Genomic DNA, 27156 nt, shown 5'->3' with positions numbered 1-27156 from the left:
TAAGTTCTTATTATTTATGATACTAAATTTCATACATCTGGGCAGAAATGATGACAATCCAGCACTCCACTCTGCTTCAGCCATTTCAGAAAGAGAGCTTTCACAATGGGAGTATATCTGAGAGATCCAGGCTGACTGATAAAAAGCTGAGGCAAGCAAACAGGGAATAGAATAGTAACGTGGGATTCTACTTGGTTCAGGTTACTCACATACCCATCTCCAAACATAAGAAAATTTACATTTAGCAACCTGTTCACAGTCTAAGAAAAAATTCAAAGGTTAACATATACTCCTTTCTCTGAACAACAGGCTTTCTTTTACCGTTGATGAAGATAAGAGACAGAATATATTCAATAATTCTCTCCTTATGTTCAGGTATAAGATCACAAAGGCAGATTTGTCCTGAACTTGTTTTGGGTGCATGCACAGTAAACTGTGTCTTCAATGTGAGCTTTAAGATAGAATCTCTTATTTACCTTTTTATGCTTATGTATAACTGGTCATGTATATGACTAAGATCAGATACATTGTGGGAAGGGACATGTGCATTAGGGAAATGATTGTGTAATTAGTAGGCCAATCAAATTAGCAATCAAACTCCCCCTTTCCTTGAAACCCATAAAAGAAACCACAAGCAATAATTGGGGCCCTTGAATATTTTTTGCTAATATAGCTCAAAGCTTTCTTACATTATAATCTGATATTTCTATTATTTAACTTTGAATAAAGTTTCATTACTAATTTTGCAAATTTGTATTTTGTATGAAAGATATTAAAAACAGACTACTCTAAATTGAAAATGTTGAACTAGTGACATTGAGTCATTTCATTTGAAGTTTTAATATTTGTGATTAAAATATATTACAAATATATTATCGGCATCCTCCAACACAATAAGTGACTGTATTTTAAACTCATGTCTTGTTAGCATCATGTCACATTCTTTTACATAGTTTCAAAGGGCAGATAGTGTCATTGATTTTAGAAATTTGGAAATACTCCAAAGCCACTTAGTATCCCACATTCATCCACATTTCATTCCATCCACAGTTATTGAACATATCACTAGAAAGCACATGGTACAACTATAACATGATTCTAACAGCCTGCTGATAATCATAAAAACAGTCCCAAAGAATTTTCAAAAAGTTAATTATAATTGTTTTTAAAAAAATCATGACATTTGTGAGTAGAGAATTGAAGATTTTTTTCCAAATTTCCCATGTCCACACCCCTTTAAATACACAGGCTGCTGAAAATTTACAAAATTCTATGCTTTTATTCCTTGAAAGTAAGTAGAGATTATACATACTTACTGAATGTTTACTTTTTGCAAAAGTACGTGTGCTTTTTAAAATATATCACCCATTTAAATATCATTTGTCAGGTTTGAAAAGGGTAAAAAAGTAATGCTGGTAGCAAAAGTAATCCAGAATCCCGAATATTAATTTTAAAGAGGCTTTTTGGATGAGGTTAAAATGGGGATGAAGGCAGGAATTAAGTTCTACAGCAATTTTAAAAATTGGTAAAAGTTGAAAGCCAATTTTATACATGTTTTAGTAAATTAGGAAAGAGTGAAGAACGGTAGAACACAATTCTTAGATATCTAGCTTCAGAGACAAGTGAGGTAAGTAAACACAATGGAAACACAGGGGAAAATGTGTTCTATCTGTAGAGAATCCATTTTTCATTAGATATTCAGAAGTCTATAAGATGTGTGGGTAGAAATGATGGTACGTGAATAAAATATAGTTCTTGGCATAAGGAGAGAGGTATGATAAATATAAATACTGAGATGTCTTAATGTTAGTTGAAAACAATAAAAAGAAATAAACAACATGCAGGTAAAGAGGAAATAGAATTAAGAGAGTTGCTAGGTTGTATAGAACGTGCAAGTCTGTGAGATCAATCACCACAATAATAACAACAATAAAATATAATAGGGACAACAACAACACCACTAACAAAACACCCAACATTTATGGTAGTATAAAGTAAAAACAAAAGAACCTATACTGTTATGGTTAGAAGTCTCAATTTGCACCCTAAGGAACAGTTATGAGCCAATCTTCAGATTCCTCAAATCTCAAGATTATGTATAGTCTCTTATTTAGTGGACAGTCCTGCCTGACAGGATGGATCATAGGTATTTCAACAAGACATGTCTCCATCTTCTTAATTCATGTTGTTATTGGGCCCTTCCTTACTGACACAGTAAGGAGACCTTCATCTTCTATTTGGAGAGGCTAAAATGTGTGGAATATTTATCGACTCTACCTTATGCCCACTGTTAAATCTTGCTGTTTCTGTACTAAAACTAAAATGGAATCTAGCTGCTTTTTCCACACTCACGTTTATCACTCTCCCTTAAACAACAGTCTCCAAACGTTTTCAGTATTCATTCTTACTCTAGAATAATGAAATGGCATGGGTGGATATACTTCTCACAAAGAAGCAATAAAAGTTTAAAGGTTAAAGATATGCTAACTAACCTAAGTTGATCATTACCCAATGTAAATACAAATCCAAAATCACACTGTGCCTCATAAATATGTAAATTTGCAATATGGTGATAAAAAGAAAACAAAATTTAAAAAAAATTTATTATGGTGGTCAAATATGTCTCATGGAAAGGATGATATTGTAGCAAGATTTAATGGCTCTGAGGATGTGAATCATGTTTTAATTTTAAGTAAAACAGTCTAGAAGGGTCATATTAGCAGGACATCCTATGGGGGTGAAGCATGAGTAGTATTTGGCAGCCAAAGGAGGTCAGTGCAATAGGAAAGGATCAAGTGAACAGGCTTGCAGGAGACAATCACTACCCTTTTGGCTAAGTATTTCAACTTTCATTTTGATTAGGAAGAATGTTATTGAACATTTTGTTTGTTATTGAGCAGAGTAGTGAAATGCCTTAGTTAATCTGACTTTTCTATTTTCCTATCTTATAGGTGTTTTGAGATATGCAATAATTATTACCACCCTGGTATTGGCCAGCACATTTTAATGGTAATGATTATTTTCTGATGTGCACACATACATATAATCTTAACTCCTTTTCCTGTTTATGTTTTCATTTCACTCATACACACACACACAAAACAAAACAAAAACAACTTATTAATGTCTATTTCCTATTATCTCCTTCCAAGAAAATAAGCCTTACAAGGTTAGAATTTTCACAGCTTTTACCAAGTACCAAGAACTGAGCCTACATAACACATACTATAAAACATTTATCAAAAAACTAATCTGTATATTGATAACATATATATGTGTATAAACACACACACAAATATATATATATATATATATATATATATATATATATATTATCCATTTAGGTTTAATGCTGATTTATGCTTTAAGGAGGATTCCTGGAATAGTACTAAGGAAATGAAACCTCATAAAGTCATCAGCCAGATGGCAGTACTCAGGCCTTTCACAGTTAGTTGTAAATATCACATCTAATATTATATTACTTAAAAATTCATATGTCCCTTTAGAGGTTGGAGAGAAAGAATTGAAATTATAGGGACTCAAGTCTTTGACTTATGAAGAATTCTATATGGAATATGAGTATAGACAATATGTGTGCTAACTTGCGGTTCTACAGTAAACACAAGTTTACTCTTGTGTTTGTTTCTTTCTTGAAACTCACAGCTGTCAAGGTTTATTATTAAAATAAAGCTCTTCCAAGTAACATATACCCTTTCTTATCAGTCAACAATTTAAAACTGAATTGAAGATTTATTGCTTTAAAGCAGCTTCCAAATACATAACAATATTGCATAGCCTTTATCTTTGTGATTGGCAGTCTCAGTGCATGCGATATCAGGGTTCCTTAGTAGTTTCTAAACTGAATTGTGAGAAATTATGCAATCACAATATCACAATGCTTTCCATAGCAAGTTCTTCAAATATGTAACATTTTTCTCCACAACCCAAATATCCATATTGTCATTCTTGCTTGTTTAACATAAGGTTACATGATAAACAAAAGCTGAAGGGCCACCCTTCCGCAATAACAACTTTTTAGGCTTTAAAACTCTAGCAGTAGAAAATGGGTAAAATGCATGAAATGAGAAATAGATTCGAGGAGAGGCAGTTGTTACAAAATGCATTATAAAGTAAACATTTACTGATCAAATGTGGCAGTTGCTCTTTTGTAAGAAAGAAAGTACATAATTATTAGGAAAGCACCTGAAACTGCTTAGGTAATATAAGCAAAGCTGTTTTGTGGTAGGACTGTAAATAGGACTTTCTGTGGTGATACAAGTGATGCTCTTTAGAGTCCCCAGTTGGGAAGCCATTACAAAGAGGGGCTCTTCATCATTTAAAAGATGGCCTGTAGAACCAACTGACTCTCATGTTATATTTAGTAGCTATTAAATGTGAATACACATCTATGCCTGGTAGCTATCTTATGGAGCAATCCAGACATAGAAGATAATAATTTACTTCATTTCTGTGTTCAACTGAGTAAGCTATTAGACAACAAGACCAAAATACAAAAGATCATATGAAGAGTATTCTTGTTTTTATTTACTTTTGATAAGGTCTATAACATTACAAAATAATGGAAATTATTTTTAAAAAGGTTCTAGAGTTTAGTCTGTACAAAGGACACACAGCAAATATACAGTGTAGGTTCCCTTTTTATTGATTTTATTGAGCTATACATTTTTCTGCTCCCATGGCTTCCTCTTCCCTTCCCTTCAACTCTCCCCAATCATTCCCATGCTCCCAATTTACTCAGGAGATCTTGTCATTTTCTACTTCCCATGTAGATTAGATCCATGTACATCTCTTAGGGTCCTTATTGTTGTCTAGGTTCTCTGAAATTATGAATTGTAAGCTGGTTTACTTTGCTTTATGTCTAAAAGCCACTTAATAGTGAATACATATGATATCTGTCTTTCTGGGTCTGGGGTTACCTCTCTCAATATGATGTTTTCTAGCTCCATCCATTTTTCCTGCAACTTTCAAGATATCATCATTTTCCCTGCTGTGTAGTACTCCTAGTACTCCATTGTGTAAATGTACCATATTTTCCTTATCCATTCTTTGATCCAGGTCGCTTATGTAAACTATCATATCATTAGCAAATAGTGAGAGTTTGACTTCTTTTCTGATTTGTATCCCCTTGATCTCCTTTGGGATAACAGATTGGATATGAGAACAGAATTCATCCTTTTGCTGCATACAAGAAATACACTTCAACCTCAAAGACAGACATTGCCTCAGAATAAAAGGTTGGGAATAAAATTCCAATCAAATGGACCTAAGAAAAAAAGCTGGTGCAGCTATCTTAATATCTAACAAAATAGACTTCAAATGAAAATCAACCAAAAGAGACAAAGATGGACATTTCATAGTAGTCACAGGAAAAATCCATCAAGAGGAAATCTCAGTACTGAACATTTATACCCCAAATACAATGGCACCACAATATGTAAAAGAAACACTTCTGAATCTTAAATCATACATTAAACCCCACACACTTGTAGTGGAAGACTTCAACACTCTACTCTCACCACTGAACAGGTCAGTCGGACAAAAAAATTGAACAGAGAAATAAGGGAACTAACAGATATTATGACTCAAATAGACTTAACAGAACTCTATAGAACATTCCATCCAAACATAAAAGAGTATTCCTTCTTCTTGGTACCTCATGGAACCTTCTCAAAAATTGACCACATACTAGGTAACAAAGCAAACCTCAACAGACACAAAAAATTGGAATAACCCCATATATCTTATCGGATCACCATGGCTTAAAACTAGAGTTCAACAGCAACACTAATTCCAGGAAGCCCACAAACACATGGAAATTAAACAATGCTCACCTAAAGTGAAGCATCAGTGGGTCAAGGAAGAAAGTAAAGACTTCCTAAAATTCAATGAAAATGACCACACAACATACCCAAATCTATGAGACATGGTGAAAGCTGTGTTAAGAGGAAAGTTCATAGTACTAAATGCCTACATAAAGAAGCTGGAAAAATCCCACTTTAGTGAATTAACAGTGTATGTTTCTATATGAAGGATTAGGAATCAATGGGTAATCACAGAATCTGTCATAATGATCAGAGATATCATCATGCTCAATTGGCCCCTTGTCACTATAACTCCCTACCAGTCCATCACTTGCGTGGTAATTCTTCAAGAAACTTAATGTTGTCTAGTGAAACTCACTAGTTTATCTTTCCATCCTCATTGTGGCAGATACTTTCTATTGACTGGTCAAACTCCAACTTCTTGGCCATAGGACATGATTCCATAGCACGGCGTTAGCCCTCAAGTTTTTGCAGAATTATTGCTTTCTTAAGCACTATCTCCCCTCATTCCTATTCTTCCTGCTGGAGTATGCATTTCTGAGGAGACTCTAGGAAGCTGATACTGCTGAACCACTGAATCCATTTCAGTACCTGCCTACTTCTGACCGCCTCATTATAAGAGATCAGTGGACCTCTGTTTGATAAACTTCTGATAAATGTATTGCAGCCTGGAACTGAAAAGCAAACTCAATGGATGTGGTTTATTTTATTTTTGAGTTACTATCATAAGGTAACAGTTGAAATTTTTATTTAATTTGTTTATATTTTCACACTTTATATGTTCTGATTACTCTGGCTTCCTGACATCTCTTATCTACCTCCTACCTCTATCAACCATCTCTCCTCCCTGTTGTTCCCCTTTCCATCTTCATTTATTTTTGTTTTGTTTTGAGGGCCAATCAATTTAACGAGGGCCACCTGTGTGACCTCGGACTTAGCATTCTCATTTAGAACCTGGTGGGCTCACCAGTGCTCTTTTTCATTTACCTATGTAATCAGAACAGGTTTCAGGCAGAGTTATTGTACCTATGTAATCAGAACAGGTTTCAGGCAGAGTTATTGTTTGCTGAGCTAAGTGCTTGGTGATACGATGGTGGACAGCTGCTAGTGTGCATTCAATAAGGAGTCAACATTCCCAGAAAGCAACAACCTGCAAATACTGAAACACAGTGTCATTACATAAACACTATAATAGCGTGGGGTTTTATGATTGACATAGAAGACTTCCTGAAGCAATTAGCATTGAAACTAAGACCTTGATAATGAGCAGAACATAAACACACAAAGAATAAAGAAAGTGTACCAGTCAGCAGGTAACAGAGAAAACAGAGCTAAAAGGAAGTGAAAATAGGTCACCATCAATTGTGTGAGGGCAGGTGGAGAAGGAGCCAAGTAGAGCAATCAATTAGGCTAGAATTTTAAAACAAGGCCAAATCTTACAACACAGCATAGACTGTGCTTTAGAATCAACAAATATGGGCTGGGTATGTAGCTTATGGGAAGAGTATATGCCTAGCATGCACAAAAATTTGTATTGCATTTTCAGAATGAAAAAAAATGAATAAATTAGAAATGTCATTAAAATAGGGAGGCAAGTGAACTACAAGAATTCAATGAGTAAAAAAAAAAACACCCCAGAGTATACATGGAGAAGGGGTTAGAAAGGAGGAGGACTAGAAGTGAATCAATTATGGTCATTTTCCCAATTTAAACAAGACATCGTAGTAGAGGAGAAGAGACCGAGAAAGGAGACTGACTTTGAAAGATATATAGATAGCCAATAGTTTTCCTAAAGATTAACAATGATCTTTTCAGAGGGGGGGAATCGAGCATGACTCCTAGATTTCCCAAACAGCTGAATGAGGTACAGTGCTCTTTGGTTAGGAATCATAGGGGGAAATTGTTCCATTTGGAGAAAAAGCTTGGCAGAGGGGCAAGATGAGTTCAGTTTTTGATCTATTCAATTTTAAGTTCCCGTGGGAAATTAAAACAGAAAGTAAACAGTAGGACATACTGGTCAAAAAGTGAAGAGTGTCTTCATTTGAAAATATTGATTGGATGTCATCATCATCAGACTGAAAACACATAGATGGATACACATCACAAAGGGCGTAAGTAGATAGAGATAAAAGCAGGGAAGATACTTGAGACATTCGTCAAAAATAGCTTGGTGAACTGTAGGTTGTGCATGGGCTGAGAATATAAACAGATGAAAAAATTGAATTTGTTATTCACTCATTGGGTAAGTAATCTATTCCTTCCTAAGTAGGCATTTTTTGTTTTGTTTTTGAGACAGTGTTTCTCTGTGTAACATGCAATCCTGAAAATAGTTTTGTAGACCTGGCTGGCCTGAAACTCACAGAGATCCACCTGCCTCTGCCTCCTGAGTGCTGGATTAAAGGCATGTGCCACTACTGCCTGACCTAAGTAGGTAGGTTTTTTTTGTTGTAGTTGTTGTTTTTGGAGAGGGGGGTTAGAAACCAGATTTCTCTGTAGCTTTGGAGCCTGTCCTGGAACTAGCTCTTATAGACCAGGCTGGTCTCAAACTCACAGAGATCCTCCTGCCTCTGCCTCCCGAGTGCTGGGATTAAAGGCATGCACCACAACTGCATGTATGTAGTTTTTAAAGGAATGTAACCTACAAACCAGAATCAAAAACCATTTTCCCAAAGAATCCAAAGACTTTACTAACGCGAGGAAAGATCTGGGACAACTACAACATTATGGATCATGAAATTATGAAAAGAAGGGCCCATGAAAAATCACAGTGTAAATAGAATAGACCAACTCCCAATACTTAATTTTCTGTCATGAATAAGAAGCTTTCCTCCTTGTCCATTCATAGTTTATAGCCCATAAACTCACCACATTACTACTTGATCTTAACTCCCTCACCCAAAGAAACTTCTGTTTGAGATCTTCTCTGTTTCACAAGCCTCAGTGTTTCCTGCGGAGATCTAATGGTTAACTTTTTAGTACCAGTTGGTTTCATTTGGATACTTCTTTCCAAACCTACTATGTCCTGGTTAACAAAACAGTTAACACATTGGCACTTGCAGAAGACTGACCCTAGATCTTGTCCTGAGAGGAAAGAGGAAATAGGCCGAAGTTTCCCCCTAGTATTGGTCCCCTATTAAAACTTGTTCTTTCTTCACTGAGGTCCTTTGGATAGGGTTCCAGTGTAACTTTTCAACTTTAGATTGAATCTTCTTTCTGGAATTCAGTTCTTTATTTCTATGGTCACGAGCTTAATCAAACTCCCTAGGAATTTTCACTTTCCATCCCTAGTTCAGGTTTGCATATAAATAGCTCATTACTCCTAAGACTTTTTTCTCATAGTTTAAAATCTATTTTATTTTTCCCCTCCATGCTAAGATTTTTCTCCAAATTAGAATTGCCTAACTGACTTTTCTGGTAATTCATGGGATTTACTTTTCTCTGTTATCCTGATCCTCATTATACAGGTATGATTTTTTTGCCTCTGTTTTCATGCACAATTAAAAATAAGCGCCCCAAAATAATTAATCTATAGCAGCACACTCAAGGTAAAACTTGGTGCAAAAAGAATCATTATTTACAAACTCCTTATTATATAATCTGCTTTAGCATGAGCGGTTGTGTCAAAGAAAGGGGACAGTGTTAGCCCTCATTGTCTTTAGACTCATTTGTGAGACAAATACAAAATAATTAATTATGAGATTCATGTTTTATTAATAGTTAGAGTAAGCATCAGTGTAAAAAAAGCCTAACAGGGTTAAAATAATTGATAAGAAGATGGGACCTAATGTGAAGAGGTAGTGCCTCTAAGAGCATTTAATTTTTGTTATGCTTTGTATATCAAGTCTTGGTTGGAGCTGGCAAATCCAGTCATTGAGAGTTGCTTATTCATCAATGGATCAACCACTCAGTTCAGAATTGCTTGGTCTTATATAAAGGAAGGAGGTTGAAATATTCAAAGCTGGGGTCCGAAGTGGAGGAGGCAGCTCACTTACCATATGACCTCCAGAGGGAGCTTGACCCCAGCCACTTCCATTGCTGTTCTCTGGTTTTGTTTTTGATTAATTGCTTAGCTCCACCATTGTCTTTGTTATTGGGGGCAAATAATTTCACTTCACCAAATGACAGTCTTCTCCTCATTAAAACAGGAAGCAAAGCCAAGCTTTTGAGTTGAATTAGCATTTGTCATCTCGTATTATCCCCAGCTGTAGTTTAACAGAGCAGTACTGTCCAGGCAGGGTAACTGCCCCTTCATTATACAGTTGACAAATAGTTTGAGATACAAAGTCGTTCTTACCTTTTTTGAATATTTGCCCAGGAAGCATTGATATTCTCTGTTATCATGTGTACTTTTCTGGTATCATCTGCAGAATAGTCTCGAAGAAGCTTCAGTGCCAAATCATTTGCCACATCTACCTTTATTTGCCATTGGTGGAGGTCTTTGGCCAACTGCTATAGGTGTACATAGGAAAGAAAATTAATGTCACTTTTCATCCAGTGATGTTCCTATGTGGATACCTCTAAATATTTCATCAATAGTTACTGATTCTTCAGGTCACAGAGTGTCTACTCAAGTCACCTGTCATGTGAGTCAGTCAGCTATGATGATGTAAATTCACATGCTTTCCATTATAAGATTTCAAATGCCGGATCTTAAGCATCCACTCCTTTTAGGTACTTCAATTTAGTACCATTAAGTTGGCAATAAAACAAGCTTAAATTTTAATCATAGAAAAGAATAAATTATAAAAGACTCATTTGTAATTGCTTAGAATGTGACATAGAACAGAATCATGTGGACGTTTCTGGTATCATTGGCAGAATAGTCCCAAAGAAGGTCCAGAGCCAAATCATTCACCACATCTACCATTATCTGCCACGAAACATGCATCTCCTCCTTTCATTAACTTGTTGAATTGTTTATGTAATTAGTGCCATCTACTGGCATTTAACAAACTCTGCATACTGAAAACGTTGAACAAAAAGAGGACTGTTACCACACTGTTTCTGAAGGATTAAAATACTTTAAAGATACTCTACTTTAATATTCAAATACAAGGCAAGACATAAAACTCTTTCTAAACCAAAACACTGAAGTGTTCTTCTTTGTTTGTTTTTGACAGTTGAGTGTAATCCAATCAGTCATTTCTTCATGGGAAAGAAGTCACCCAAGGTCATGTACATATGGAAGCATATCAAGCTACTACTTCCACATGTAGGCGAGATCTACACATTAAGGTAGAATTAAAGTGTTAAGAAATTTATGCTTAATACAGTGTGGAGGAGTAAGGTATAGGTTCAAGAATAGAGAAATATGAACAGTCAATGAAATGAAGTGGCAGAATAAAGTCATTTTATAAAAGAAAGAAACTTAACTTTCAAGTAATATAAATTGTATTGAATCAAGAAGGTATAATTTAATGATAGTTTAACCAAATTTCATGTAGGGAAAGACTAGTGAAATCCTTACATTCTATTTTTGGAAACATATTTTTCATCCCAATAAAATATCTAAAAAGGTAAGTATTATAACATTAAAAAATTTCATCAAAAGACTAATTTTAATATTTACTCAGATGATATTAAAAATAGCCAATAATGTGTACAATAATCATGGTAAAGAGAACATGATTGATCTGAGGTTGTAACTCAGTGGTAGAGTTTTTGTTCATGGCTCAGGTCCAATCCCTAGTGCCTAAACAAACAACAAAGACAACTATTCTTTTCTTACAGAAAACAGAATGCATTTTTTTAAAACTCAGCATGAACAGAAGAAAAATGATCATAGAAGTTTCTGAAAGTATGAGACATTTTTATTTAATATTTTTGTTTTGTCTTAGCATGATGTTTATATGCACAAAAGAAAATCTTGGTATTTTGGTATAATTCAATGCATTTGTTTGGACTTCTATCCCTCAAAAATTTAGAATTTTTATGTAATCCACCATTTCTCACTTAATTAGAATATTCTATTTTGGAATCAGCTAAATTGTAGCACTTACTGTATAGAGCAAATAGATTTAGATGATCAAGCTAATATTAAAATACTAAAGTGCCGTGAAAGCAGAAGAGAGGAAATAGAGTGAGGTAACGACAGAGAGAGGAAGAGAGAGAACATGGTTATTGGTATCACAAAACAACTGAAATCTATCCTTGTGACATGTCAGTCTTTCTTCAATACTTCATTTGCCAAGAATTGATAAACTGATAAACAAGAAATAGTTCCTGTTTCTACTTTGCAGATTCCCGTAATAAGTACAAGCTGTGTGGATGTGAATTAAACCCCCGAGTGCCTCTCTTTCTAGAAAATTCCTAGGATACAAAATTTTCTTTTCATTTCTTATGTTTAAACATAATGAAAGTCCTCAAGAATCTTGAGTCTTAATTTTTATTTTAATGTTTGTCTTTTTTGACTTTATATATATGTATGAAGTCAAGCTAAAGTGTGGGTTATGGAATGTACCTGCTGGGTTGCCCTGCTGAATTAATTGCTTAATAATTATATGACAAAAAGAAAAGCTATCCACGAGTCAGCTTTCTCCTTTGTTAAATGCGAATATTTTATCTACACTGAAAGAAGAGTATGTGGGAAAATGCCTGGAAGAAAAATTTTAAGAAAAAAAAATCATGTAAAACAAACTTATTTGGCATAATCAAAGACTTAAATAAATACTACCTATCACTATAATTACTAGTGCTATGACTACTGTGACTGCTGCTAAAATCTCATGTACAGTAACAGTGAGAGTCCCTGCTGAATGCAAAGAAAATGGCTTCCTATTTTATAGGCATTGTACAGATACCACAGCTGGATATATTCCTCTTTACCTTAGAATATAAAAGAGAGTAGATAGTTATAGAAATAAAATTGCAATGTTATTACAAAACTTTTCTTATATCAGGTGATTGGGGATGCTTCCCTACCAGTGAAATGAATACTTATCCAAAGTGAACTTGCTTTTGGAAACTCTAAATGAATGTCTCAAAGGATCTCATGATAAGCTGTGAGGAGCAACCAAAAGCCCCTTTCCAAGGAAGCCTTTTTGCTTATTGTCTTACAGTTTTATCTTAAGGAATGGAATAACTTTGTAAGTCTCTGTTTTATTTTCTCAAAAAGAGGATGGAGCTACTAACTCAGCCTGTACATCAAGCATGTTGTGAGAAGTGTGAAAAATCAAAATCAAATTGTTCAGAAAATTAGAAAACAGGATCATAATACTATGTACACAGCTCATAAGTCAATACTAATCAAATTAAAAATCCATACGCCCTTAACGGGTATGTATAGAGTAAGGGACTAGAGGGAACAGGTACATCTCTTTAGGAAAGGAAAATAAGATATGCAGATGTGGATGGAAGTGGGGACAGAAATGGGGGGTTAAGTAGGGAGGGAGAAGGAAGGGAGAGTTGTGGCAGGGGATGCATAGAGAGACAGCTAAAATTAAATGACATTTGAAGAGTAGTATGGAAACCTAAGACAGTTAAAACTCCCTAAAATATATACATATATGAAGGTGATCTAAATGAAACTGTCAAATAACTGGGAGAGACAGAATCGCAACTGCCATCTATTGCCACCAAATAAAGCTTCCAGTACCAGAATTTTGTTACATCTAATTGCATTGGTGGCCAAAGAGTCCCCATGGGAATTTCCAAACAAGATAGGCTGTGGCTAAGACTATAAGTTGCTCTTCATAAACTGACAGCAATGTTCTGTTGCTAAAGATAACAACCACAAAACTCATCGAATACGGATGTGTTGAATTGGTGCCTATATAGAGCCTTCACCACCATGTTCCAGTGTCTTTGGTACAAAAAAATATTTGGCACACTGTGTAAGGAGAAATGTAAGTGCCAGCACCAAGACATCCCCAAAGCCTTTATCTACAATGGTGTGCCACCTCCAAGATATGCTAAGGCAATGGTAACATAAAACTGGTAAGCGTGACCAACCAACAACTGGTTTGACTTAAGGCCTCCTCTATGAGATGGAATTCATACCCAATCCATACATTCCTTAGTTGACCAAGAACCTGAGACTAGATAGCTAAGGGACTTAGGGTAAAACCAAATAATACCTGTCTAAAAAAACAAATCTAGACAAGAGAACAATAAAAACCCCAAAATTCCTCTGAAAAAATAAAATAAAACAAAAAGGAGTGATAAAACGACTCCTAAAGAGGTTCGGCTATACTCATAGATCAGAGTCTTGCTCAACCATCATCCTGTAGCAGATAAGAACAAATATAGAGACCCACAGCCATACAATATGCAGAGTGAGAATCCTTGAATCACCCAGTCATAATTGGGGTGTCTTCATCAATTCTTTTCTTTCAGAGCTTAGGGAAACCACTGAAAAAGAGGCAGAAAGATGGTAAGAGCCAAAAGGAATGAAGGACACCAAGAAAACAAGGCCCTCTCAGTCACCATGAGCAGAGCTCCTATGAACTCCCAGAGACTGAAGCAGAATGCGCCGAGCCTTTATGGTCTTCCCCAGGTCCTTTGCATTTACATTATGACTTCCAGTTTAGTGCTTTTATGGAATTGCTGAGTGTGTGAACGAGTGGATCTCTGATTCTTGTGCCTTTTCCTTGGCCCTTTTTCTTCTATCGGTTTATCTTATCCAACTGTGATACGATAGTTTTTGTTTTATCTTTTTAGATATTATTTTGTCATATTTAAAAATGATTAAATACATGCATACATGAATGAGAACCTAGCTGCTAGACAAAAGGTTAACCCATTGAACTGTCATTTAAGCCTGTTTATGAGAGGAAAAAATAAATTTTCTTGACTACACAGAGTATGTCAACCAGGAACAGTTGAACAACATACAATGGACTCCACAGTTTATTTTAGACTGTCATTTTATTGTTTTTGGTGTTATATATTTTTTGTTTATTTATTGAGAAAGAACTTAAAGTTGGATTGTAGGGGATGAGAGAGGATCTGGAAGGACTTGAGGAAGGGGAAAACACAATCAAAGTAAATTTGAATTTAAAAATTGTTCTATATAATAAAATATATAAAAAGCTTCTGGTTGTTGAATATTTGTCATTCTATCCGGATATTGTGTGCATGTCTCTCTCTGTGTGTGTGTCTTGAAGCAAGGGATTCATGGAAAATTTTGGTTCTATTAGCTAATGATCAAGAGCTCATTTTCTCTTAGATATATCTTCTGTTTTTGCTCCACACAGTAATCTAGATGGAGTAACTCTGGTAAGAAATCTGTTTTTCCCAGTTCCTCCTATGAGCTGTAGTCTTGTTGGATCAGGCCAATAGTAAACACTGGCATAAAACAGAATAGTAGAAAGGTGGGGTTGCTTCAGTCTAAGAATTTCTCAAGTGCACTGTGTAGCCACACCATTGCTAGAGTTAGCATCAGATGGTTATGGTTTGGGGGCATTTGTAGCTCTGAGTTTTCAGGTTTTAAAGTGTTATCGTCTTCTTGAAGTTGTTAAATCTGGAGTTACCTATCTCCTGTTGTGTTTCTCAGCTTCTTCAGTAGCTATAGACCCAGTTCTTAGAATTACACTTCTGTTTGAAATATTTGCTGTGGTATCCAGACTCCACCCTGACAATATCAACAGAAAGGAATGTCACAGCAAATGACCCTACCCATGCTTCCACAGAGGTCATTTAATACACCAATCATCAGATTCATAGAATATAAAACTTTCCAACTGTTCAGTCTCAGAGGACAACAACCATTTTGCTCCTGGATGCTAATTTCAGCATCTGGGTACACATAGGGGCTCTTCCTCCATGTGCTCCCTTTCTCTTTGTGTTTCAACTTCTTACTGCTTTGCAGGGTCCTTCTCTGCAGCCTTCAATCAATAGCGACTATCTCTTCTTTAAACAACAGATTGTGACCGGGATTATTGTCTTTCCTTTTGCAGTTATACTCTTCAGAAATTACTCATTGCTTCCACCTTTGTCATGCAATTCATGACCATTCTGCCTTCACAATTTTAAGAAAACTGTTCTGACAGACATCACTGCAACAAGATTGATCCAGGTACACCATGGTATGCATGCTGAGGTCAGAGGCCCCTTCCACCTTGACAGGTCCTGTGGATTGAGTTTAGTTCATCAGGCCTGGTGATAAGCACTTTTATCTGCTAAATCATCTCACTGACTTTATTTATCTGTGCTTGCAAACTCTGAAGTTTTTCCTACAGAAGGCTAAGTTTAGCATCTTACCATAATGTTGATCTTGACCATGTTGCTTTGTCTAATTCGAACAAGAAGTTAATGGGACCAGAGGCTTAAAGTGTGTTTTCAGTGCATATACGTCCCCACCAACACAAGACTGATTTGCCCTCAAAAGCTTAATGATCTGAGCGAGAGGGCATTGAAATGACACGTGGCAGCACAGCTACTACAATCCATCTGAAGCCCCTCTCAAGTTGTAACCTCATAAACAGGCAATGCATACTTATTTTTGTCGGATAGTTGCATTTCAAGGTTGTTTGTTACTGAAAGTTTGGGGGGAAGTAGTTAACTGGTTTTGTTACCAATGGTCTATACCTCTGGGAAGTCAGAAACTTGTCTTTTAATTGATTTTCTCTAGCAGGTACTATCGACTACTCTCACTTCCTTGGGAGGTTTTTCTTTCCCTGGCTCTCTCTGTTCTCTTATAGAATGCAAGGCAGTTTTGCCTGTCTATTAAATATTATTATTTATAAGCTTTGTATCTGATTCAATTGTCTATTCTTTCTGATTTTAAACTGATTCTCAACTAGAAATGGAGAAAGGGGTTACATCTACCGCCAAAATAGATACATCATGAAGTCCCCTTATTCCTTAAACTTCCACCTTCATTTCTCTTTCCTTGATTTACTTCCTCATCATCTTTTGCTCACATTTTACAACAGTTAACTCACATTTTTCTACATTCAAACTGGCCTTCAACCTATATATAACTGCCTGAGTTAAATTTTTGCAATGAAAATGTTACCTTTGATGTGTCTCTGTATAAAAGGTTTAAGAAACCAAACTGACAAGTGGTTCTTTGTCTTGGAGAGGGGTGGAGTGGGGGTATGGGTGGAAGGGAGGGGAGGGAAGGGGGAGGAGGAGGGAAGGAGATGGAAATCTTTAATAAAAAATGAGGGAGAAAAAAAAGGTTTAAGCTACATAAAGAATAAAATTCTAACCTTCCTTCTGCTAATACATACCACATGCATAAGTAGCACACCTATGTATCCACTTTCAGCTTTTGTTAATGTTTCTTTCCTGCTGCAATTTTGCAACTGTTCACTTAACAATACAAAAGTTCTTAAAGTTATGACACTTTTTTAAGATGGTAAAGTCAGTGAAAGACATCACAATGTGTAGGTGTCAGGGCTCAGGATTCAATCTAGATGGATAACATATGTTTACATATAAATAAATTTAATGAAAGTAATTATATTTGCTGTACTTGAACTTTAAAGAACACAAAACTGCTTTCTCAATGATTATAACATTTTTGGAAAATTATTGTGAAAACTATAGTGTGGTGTTCATAGGAAGCAGAAAAAACATATTTCTTTTGGTTCTTTAAAAATTAAACAATTTAGCTATAAATAAGAATTAATGTTCTGAAAATCTTTATTGAGGAAAGTAAAGTTAATTTTGTTCTTTCCAGTGTGAATTAAAATGACCTATAAAATCCTTTATGGATTTATAATAGAAATGTTAAAATATGTGCAAAAAAAGCTATTTCAAACGTAAAGCCTCTCACCATTAACTCTAAAACTCATCTATTAAACCTTTGACATTACCAAACAATCCTGTTTCACAAGGTAACATTCCATACAGGATACTATTTAAGAAAATGGCCCTCATTTTCCAGCTTCCTGGAAATGATTAATCTTTCAACAGCCCTGAGGGTTACATATACCAGTGCTGCTACTTTTTGTCCTTTCCACAATGACTACAAGCTGAGAGCAGGCTAGTAAATGTGTTATCGGCCAACCCATTAGCGTTCCATTATTTTCTGTCTTACATGGCTTCATGTAATGAATTTTTATAATTAAACTAATGGCACACAATTTAGTTTTCCCCTCTTTACTTTCAGGCCCCATTTCTCTTCCAGCTTCTTTGGAAGAAGAGTTTTATACAAAAGGAAGGGAGGAGAGTCCTTCAACTGTTTCATTTCCTTCATTTCATGATGACAGTTTGGAAAGCGTTGTCTTTCTTTGAGCTCTCACTTTAATTTGCTGACTTTATTAAAAGGCTTAAATCAGTGTTGTAATTAACAAGTCATCCAGATACCCCAGGCTTCTAAGAGAAGTTTGGTTGAGAGCGTGTAGAAGTGATCCAGTAGAACCAACCCCAAAAGAATGTCAGAAATCCCCAGAAAGTAGCATCTTCTTGTGCCACCTTCCCTGAATTTCCAGGTAACTTTTCAAATCCCATGAGTGTCCTACAAGAGATTAGATTCACAAATCTCTCTTGTCCTGAGATTACATATCTGCACTTTTAAAACCTAGACAAAAATCTGTAGGCTTCATTGATATACCTATATAATTTTAAAAGCAGATTTACCATTACATAATCCACCTATTAAATATACCTATTAAAATAGTATGCGTTTTTTCCATTGATTAACATTGATGTGTTACGGTTCCTATAATCCGATTTTGGAACAGTCTCGTCTCTACGAAATAAACCTCATACTAGTAATAGTAACTTTCCACTCTCCATTTTCTTTATCCCCAGTTATTTCTTGTATTATATATATAATACAATTATATTTTTGACTGGGTTATATCAATTAGCTTAATGACTTCGAGATTTATCTATGTTCTAGTATTAGCATCATAATGAATTTTTATCATTTAGGAAGATTTAATTTTTGGATGTACCACATTTTGTTTATGCATTCCTTTGCGGATGAACAGATGGGTTGATTATGCTTTCTGGATATAATGGTTAATACTACCATGGACTTCTGTACAAATTGTTTGTGTCTATTTTTATTCCTATTGAGTATATATTTAGCAATAGAATGCTAATAATCATATTATTGTAAACTGCTGGATATTTTCTCATTGTTTTCACAGTTTATTTATTTCTCCTACTTTGTTCATTCATTTGTATGTTTTCTTGAGACAGGGTCTCATTACATAGCTCTGGCTGTCATGACACTTGTTTCCTTCCTTTTCTTCCTTCCTTCCTTCCTTCCTTCCTTCCTTCCTTCCTTCCTTCCTTCCTTCCTTCCTTCCTTCCTTCCTTCCTTCCTTCCATTCTTCCTTCCTTTCTACATACCAATCCCAGTTCCCCTCCACTTCTTTCATCCTATATCCCCCATCTGCTCATCAAAGAGGGTAAGGCCTCCCCTGTGAAGTCAATTAATTCTGTTCCCATCAGCTTGTTGAGGCAGGACCAAGCCCCCCCCCACTTCACACCATGCCTAGACTGAGCATGGTATCTCTCCATAGAGAATGGGCTCCACAAAGTCAGTTCATGCATTAGAATTAGATCCTGGTACCACTGCCATGTCTCCACATACTGCACAAACCACACCACTGCTGCCTGCATTCAGGGAGGGGGCTAGTTCTGTCCTATGTTCCCCAGTTGTCAGTCCAGATTCAGTGAGCTCCCACTCACTCAGGCCAGCTGAGGACCTGAAAGATGTTGGACTGGGCCTTGGCCGGGCCTTGGCAGAGGAAACTGGTGGAGGTCCACAGCAAACCTGACATGGAACTTGTTGTATATAGCCCACACTGGCCTGGAACTTTCAGCGAAGCTTCTGACTCTGTGTGTCAACTGCTGAGATTATAGGTGTGTACGATCACGTCTGAAAATATTCATCATTTAAAATTCTTATCAAATATATAAGGGTTCCAATTATTCTACATCCCATAGTCTGACTTCTTTATTTTAGCTATTCTAATGAGTGCAAAGTACTATTTCATTGTTTTTCATTTATATTTTCTTATCATTAATGATAACAATATTATGATTTATTTAAGGTTGTCTATTTCCAAAAATTTTTCTATTAAAATAATTTCTATATCCGGGTCATTTATTTGTATTTTTGTAACTGCATTATTAGAGTTTAAATATTTTTTGAATATATTCCTCATCATAGATATCATTTAAAATATTTTCTCCTTTCCTGAAGATTATCTTTTAAGTTATTGGCATTGTTTGAAGTGTAAAAGTTTTAGTTTTGATAAAATATAATTTGTGTGTCTTTTATTACATTTATTTTTGGTCTGCATCTAAAATAATATTATCCAACAGTATTTTGTACCCCTATACTTTCTTGAAATATGTTAAGGTTTTATGCTTTTGTGTTTATGTGTACCTGTGTGTGAGTATGTGTGTGCTGTGTATGCAACTTCATACATGCATATGCAGACCAGAACGTGGTGATTGATGTAATATTTTAACACTGTGTATCCATGCATTTGAAATAGGGTCTCTCCCTGAATCTGGATTGCTTTTCTTGACTAGGTTAGAAGTCAGCAAGTCTGAGTGATCCTGTCCCTAATCTTTTTAAATGAGGTTGGTAGGCAATTAGTGGACACTCAGCTTGATACATGGATGCTGGGATTCAATGCTAGTACTCATGATGGAAAAAGTTTAGTTTACAGAAGCAACCCCAAATATTCTACCAAGGAACTTCTACAACTCCTAAACACTTTCAGTAATATAGCAGGATACAAGATTAACTTAAAAATATCAGTAGCCCTCATGTACAGAGATGACAAATGGGCTGAGAAACAAATCAGAAAAACACTATCCTTCATAATAGCCAAAATAGCATAAAATATCTCTGACTAATTCTAACCAAACAAGTGGAAGACTTCTATGACAAGAACTTTAAATCTTTGAAGAAAGAAATTGAAGACACAAGAAAGTGGAAAGGTCTCCCATGCTCTTGGGTAGGTAGAATTAGCATAATAAAAATGGAACATGCGACCAAATCGGACTCTCTGAAAGTGGCTGATGGTGGAGGCTGACCGAGAAGCCAAGGACAATGGCGATGGGCTTGGTCTCTACGACATGGACGGGCTCTGTTTGAGCCTTGTCAGTTTGGTTGCTCACCTTCCTGGACCTGGAGGGAGTTGGGAGGACCTTGGACTCAACATAGTGTAGAGAACCCTGATGGCTCTTTGGCCTGGAGAGGGAGGGAGTGGGGGTATGGGTGGAGGGGAGGGGAGGGAAGGGGGAGGAGGAGGGGAGGAGATGGCAATTTTTAATAAAAAATAAATAAACTGGAAAAAAAATAAAAAAATGGCAATCTTACCAAAAGCAATCTATAGATTCAATGCAATGTCCAGCAAAATCCCAGCAAAATCCCAGCAAAATTCTTCACAGACCTCAAAAGAACAGTATTCAACTTCATATGGAAAAACAAACAAACAAAAAAAAACTCAGGATAGCCAGAACAATCCTGTACAATCAAAGAATTTCTGGAAGCATCACAATTCCTGAATAAAACCTCTACTACAGAGCTACAGTACAGAAAACAGCCTGGTATTGGCATAAAAACAGACTGATGACCAAGGGAACCAAATCAAAGACCTACATATCAATCCATACACCTATAAACACCTGATTTTTGACAAAGAAGCAAAAAAATATATAAAATAAAAAAGCATATTTAACAAATGGTGTTGGACTGGATGTCAACATGTAAAAGAATGAAAATAGATTCATATCTATTGCCATGTAAAAATTTCAAGTCAAAGTGGTTCAAAGACCTCAACATGAAGCCAACTACACCGAACTTCATAGAAGAGAAAGTGGGAAGTACACTTGAATGCATTGGCACAGGAGACCACTTCCTAAATATAATCCCAGTAGCACAGACACTGAGAGAAACAATTAATAAATGGGATCTTCTGAATCTGAAAAGCTTCTGTAAAGCAAAGGACATGGTCAACAAGACAAAATGGTAGCCTACACAATGGGAAAAGATCTTCACCAACCCCACATCAGACAGAGGTCTGATCTCCAAAATATACAAAGAACTCAAGAAATTGGTCATCAAAAACACAAAATTCAATAAAAAAGTGGAATACAGACCTAAACAGAGAACTTTCAACAGAGGAATCTGAAATGGCTGAAAGATACTTAAGGAAATGCTCAACATCCTTAGTCATCAGAGAAATGCAAATCAAAATAACTCTGTGATTCCATCTTATAACTGTAAGAATGGCCAAGATCAAAAACACTGATGACAGCTTATGCTGGAGAGGCTGTGGGGAAAAGGGAACACTTCTGTATTGCTGGTGGGAATGCAAACTGGTACAGCCCCTTTGGATGTCACTGTGATGATTTCTCAGAAAATTAGGAAACAACCTTCCTCAAGACCCAGTAATACCACTTTTGGGTACATATCCAAAGGATGCTCAATCGTAATACAAGGACATGTGCTCAACTATGTTCAGAGCAGCATTGTTTGTCATAACCAGAACCTGGAAACAACCTAAATGTCCCTTGACTGAAGAATGGATAAGGAAAATGTGGCACATGTACACAATAGAGTACTACACAACAGAGAAAAATGATGACATCTCGAAATTTGATGTAAGGTATAAGATGGCACCTCAGAGTTGTTTTGATTTGCATTTTTCTGATGGCTAAGGATGTTGAGCATTTCCTTAAGTGTCTTTCAGCCATTTAAATTCCTCTGTTGAGAGTTCTCTGTTTAGGTCTGTACTACACAACAGGAAAAAAAAATGACATCTTGAATATTGCATGTAAATGGATGGATCTAGAAAACATTATATTGAGTGAGATAACCCAGACTCAGAAAGACAATATCACATGTACTACTCACTCATGAGTAGTTTTTAAACATAAAGCAAAGAAAACCAGCCTACAAATTAAAATCTCAGAGGGCCTAGACAACAATGAGGACCTTAAGAGGGACATACATGGATCTAATCTACTTGGGAAGTAGAAAAAGACAAGATCTCCTGAGTTAATTGGGAGCATGGGGACCATGGGTGAGGGTTGAGAGGGAGGGGAGAGAAAGAGAGGGGAACAGAGAAAAATGTAGAGCTCAATAAAATCAATTATAAAAAAAAGAAGTGATTTTAAGTCCTGAGCCATCTTCCAACTCTTAACACTTTACTTCTTGTGTTCAGTTTTACATTTCATCCCCAACTAGGTTTATTTTTCAAATAAATAAACTTTAATTATTTTTATTTTAAACATTTACTTTTAATTAACATGACAATTATACATTCTTATATGATATAAGGTGATGTGTGTGTATGTATGCGTATTGTAACTACTTTATGGTAAAGAACTTAATCTGCCATGTCATATAGTGTTCAATTTTTGTATTAGAGCATTTGAAATGTGGTTTTGAAAACATTTAGAGGCATGCAATTGTTTTATTATTAACCACATCAACATGTTCTATAATAAAACTGGAGGATTTAATTATTATTACTGAAAACTTGGGACATGATATCCACCACAATACAATAAACTTCTTGTAACCACCGTTTTTATCTCCACTTGTATAAGTTTGTAGTGATTAAATTCCATATCTAAATCCATATAACAATAGGATGTTTGTCTTTTTGTACTTGCTCATTTTTATGTATTGTAAATCTATTAAGTTCGTTCATCCTGTTACAAATGATAGAACTATTATTTCACTATGTTTTGCACATATATAATACTGTATATCTTAATAGTTAATCTTAATAATTAATTTACAATATTATAGTATTACAATTATTTGTGTTATTTCTTCATTTTTTCATAATATTTTTAAATTCAATTTTGTAATTAATAGCAAAAATTCATTTAAAAATTTAAAATTTCATTTAAAAATTAAAAATTTTAAAATTTAAAATTTAAAATCTTAAGTTTAAAATCTTAAATTTCATTATAAAATTTAAAAACTTCAAAATTTGAAATTTAAAAGGCCAGTTCCTATAGCCATACTGATGAATTTCTTGCATATCACCATAGAACCTCCACCTGACGATAGATGAAGAAAATGACAGAGCCCCACATTGGAGCACTGGACTGAGCTCCCAAGGTCCTGATGAGGAGCAGAAGGAGAGAGAACATGAGAAAGAAAGTCAGGACCGTGAGGGGTGCGTTCACTCATGGAGACGGTGGGACAGAACTAATGGGAGATCACCAACTCCAGATGGAATGGGACTGATGGATCATGCGACCAAACCCGTCTCTCTGAATGTGGCCAACAGTGGGGGCTGACTGAGAAGCAAAGGACAATGGCGCTGGGCTCTGATTCTTCTGCATGTACGGGCTCTGTGGGAGCCTTCTCAGCTTGGTTGATCACCTTCCTGGACCTGGGGGGAGTTGGGAGGACCTTGGTCTTAACATAGAGTAGGGAACCCTGAAGCCTCCTTGGCCTGGAGAGGGAGGGAGGGGGGGTATGGGTGGAAGGGAGGGGAGGGATGGGGGAGAAGGAGAGGAGGGAAGAGGGAGGAGGAGGGAAGGGAGGGGGGAGGAGGAGGGGAGGAGAAAAAAAACAAAAAAAAGAAGAAAAAAAAAGAAAAAAAGAAAAGGAAAAAGAGAAAGAAAAAAAAGAAAAAAAAGAAAAAAAGAAAAGAAAAGAAAAAGAAAGAATAAAATAAAATCTAAAAATTTAAAAATTTAAAAATTTGAAATTTAAAATTTAAAAATTTGAAATTTAGAATTTGAAATCTGAGAATTTGAAATTTAGAATTTGAAAGTTGAGAATTTGAAATTTAGAATTTGAAAGTTGAGAATTTGAAATTTAGAATTTGAAATTTAAAAATTTGAAATTTAGAATTTGAAAGTTGAGAATTTGAAATTTAGAATTTGAAAGTTGAGAATTTGAAATTTAGAATTTGAAATTTGAGAATTTGAAATTTAAAAATTTGAAATTTAGAATTTGAAATCTGAGAAATTGAAATTTGAGAATTTGAAATTTGAAAATTTGAAATTTAGAATTTGAAAATTTAGAATTTGAAATTTGAGAATTTGAAATTTAAAATTTTAAAATTGAAAATTCGAAAAATTAAAATTAAATCAATTAATTTGAATAAAATAAAATTAATTAAATTAATTAAAATTAATATTTAAATAATATTTAAAAGAATTTTTTAAAAATTAAAAATTTAAAAATTCCTTCTCTGTCATTTAAATTATTTTTAGCAAAAAGTATTGAATTTATTTTTCTTTCATTCTTTTCACCAGCATCTACATTAGGATTTTCTTCTTCAAATAATATAAAACTTGGCTAGCTAGTTTTCTTCATTTTATTCCTCACAATGACACAGATTTTATATTTTTTGTATTTTTATTTTCATTTTGCTCAATTACATTTCTTCTCTTCAATATTTTTATATTTGCAAACATTGCAGCTAATTATTTTTAATTTAATTTTATAGCCTTTAGAAATTTTAAATTATAGAATTTTAATCTGTTATTAATATATTGGAGAGTTATGTGAATTATTATTGCATAGAGTATGTCAAATTTTAGTGATTTTTTAAGCGCCTCTCTTTATCTTTCCAGATCGTCACTCTGTCATTAAAAATGAGGATCAGCCAGCTATGTTTTGTTGAACAATCACTTCATTTTTGTCAGTTTTTGCTTTATGTAGTTTCATATTATTTTTCTTGACCACTTATGCAGTTTTTTTTCAAAGCCAGTATTTCCATTTGGTTCTTGTTTATAATTTTATATTTATTTTACATATGTATTCATGAAGGCATGCCAAAGACCCTCTCCACTCTCCACAAATATGTAAGAGCTTTTGAAGTCTCCATATGGACAACTCAATTCCCAGATGCCCATTTCAAGTTTTTCTCCAAGCTTTCTCAATGAACATCACTACAGTATAAGATGCCTTGTTAAATAACTGCTACAGAATGATATGTACCATGAAAAAAGAATGTTTGCCTTTTCCTGGGGACATAGCTCTAAGTCAGCCCAAATAAAGACTAGATTCCGTGCATAGGTTTGTTTTAAATTTATTTTTCTCAGAGAGTTGTAAGATAGGTCAAATAGTGCCATCACTTTTGGAATAAAAATGTGGCTTTCTGAGGAATACCAATCCTGTCACTCTTGATGGCCATAAGATTGCTAGTTTTTATAACTACCAGGGGCTCCAAGGCCAATGATTTTTAAAACTAATGTGGAGCTGGGACAAAATGACAGGAAAATACAAAAAAGCTACTAATATTACTGTTTTGTGGAAGTATAACAATTCAGAGATTTTTATGTTTTGGTTCATTTTATAATTTCCACAAAGACAATTTTAAAACTGTTTGCCAGAATATTTTTGTGTGTGTGTGGAGTGCTCTTCTAGTCGTCACAGTATATTTTCCAATACTGAAGAAATTAAAATATGAACAGGAACCTAGGCAAAATAAGGTTGTGATCAGAGTGTAAAAGAATACAAACAAGACTCAGTAACTCTGCCTTAGATACATGAGTGAGTAGCAGGGGAAGTGATCCTTTTATTACCTGTGCTGCATCATAAGGTGTAGTCCATATGTTTTAAGCTTAGTAGGTTCCAAGTACTTTAAGAAGAAAAATATTATTAGTGTATTGATTCTTCTTATTCATGTAACAGCTTTAGGGAGAGAATAAAGGGGAGTTTTAAGATGTATGACCAAATTTAGGTTCTTAAAAGAGGATTTCAGACAATGTTTGTAATTATTAGATTTGCAGAAATAACTTTGTATAACTCTAATATACACATTTATACATATATAACAAAATGTATCTGCTTGGCATATATAAAATAATTCAGTTTCTAACATTATACATATTTATAATCTAGACAGGACACTGTCTGGTATGTAAGTTTACCTCTTCCATATATAATAAAATTGTACCTTTTATAAAAATACAATAAGACCCTAGATTTCTTTTTTCCTACTAAAATAATTTGTGATTCTCAACTAGCCAGTGTAGCTACTTTAGAGAAGAGGATTAATTTTGAAAATTAATTACAATCATAATGTACTTATGATCCAGTAAAGGACATATTTAAAACATAGGTTTTTTCAGTCCTGGAAATGTTTTTTAAATAATTTTAAAATTATTAGATTTCTCACTTGAAGGAGTTTCAAATATTAAGCAGCCAAATCAGCTAGGCTTAAACAAGACTTCACTTCTCTATTGAATTCGTGTACTCTTAGCTCAGCCAAGTACAAAACAGCTAATGCTGTCACGTTTGAAAGGCTTTTATGCTGAATTTGACACAAAAGCAATCACAGAGCAGACAAAAATGGAATTTCTCTTTTAAAGGCTGAAAGGAGAAAAATAAATGAAAACTATGAGCCTGGCCAAATCTCTCTTGCCACCAGAAAAGAAAGTTCAATGTGATGAAGAAATAATTTTTTTC

The 27156-nt window shown here is 34.9% G+C and overlaps 1 protein-coding gene across 1 annotated transcript in view; it reads right to left on the bottom strand.

Moving 5' to 3' along the window:
• Positions 1-27156, bottom strand: part of Dmd (dystrophin) — a 1847711-nt gene that overhangs the window by 541081 nt on the left and 1279474 nt on the right. Inside the window, 1 exon segment of the mRNA XM_038316167.1 lies at positions 10138-10292. Coding sequence (XP_038172095.1) covers positions 10138-10292 — 155 coding nt within the window.

The sequence above is a fragment of the Arvicola amphibius genome, chromosome X (genome assembly GCF_903992535.2).
Source record: "Arvicola amphibius chromosome X, mArvAmp1.2, whole genome shotgun sequence".
Classification (NCBI taxonomy): Eukaryota; Metazoa; Chordata; class Mammalia; order Rodentia; family Cricetidae; genus Arvicola; species Arvicola amphibius.
The sequence above is the reverse complement of the archived record's forward strand: the minus strand, read 5'-3'. Positions and strand labels throughout refer to the sequence as shown.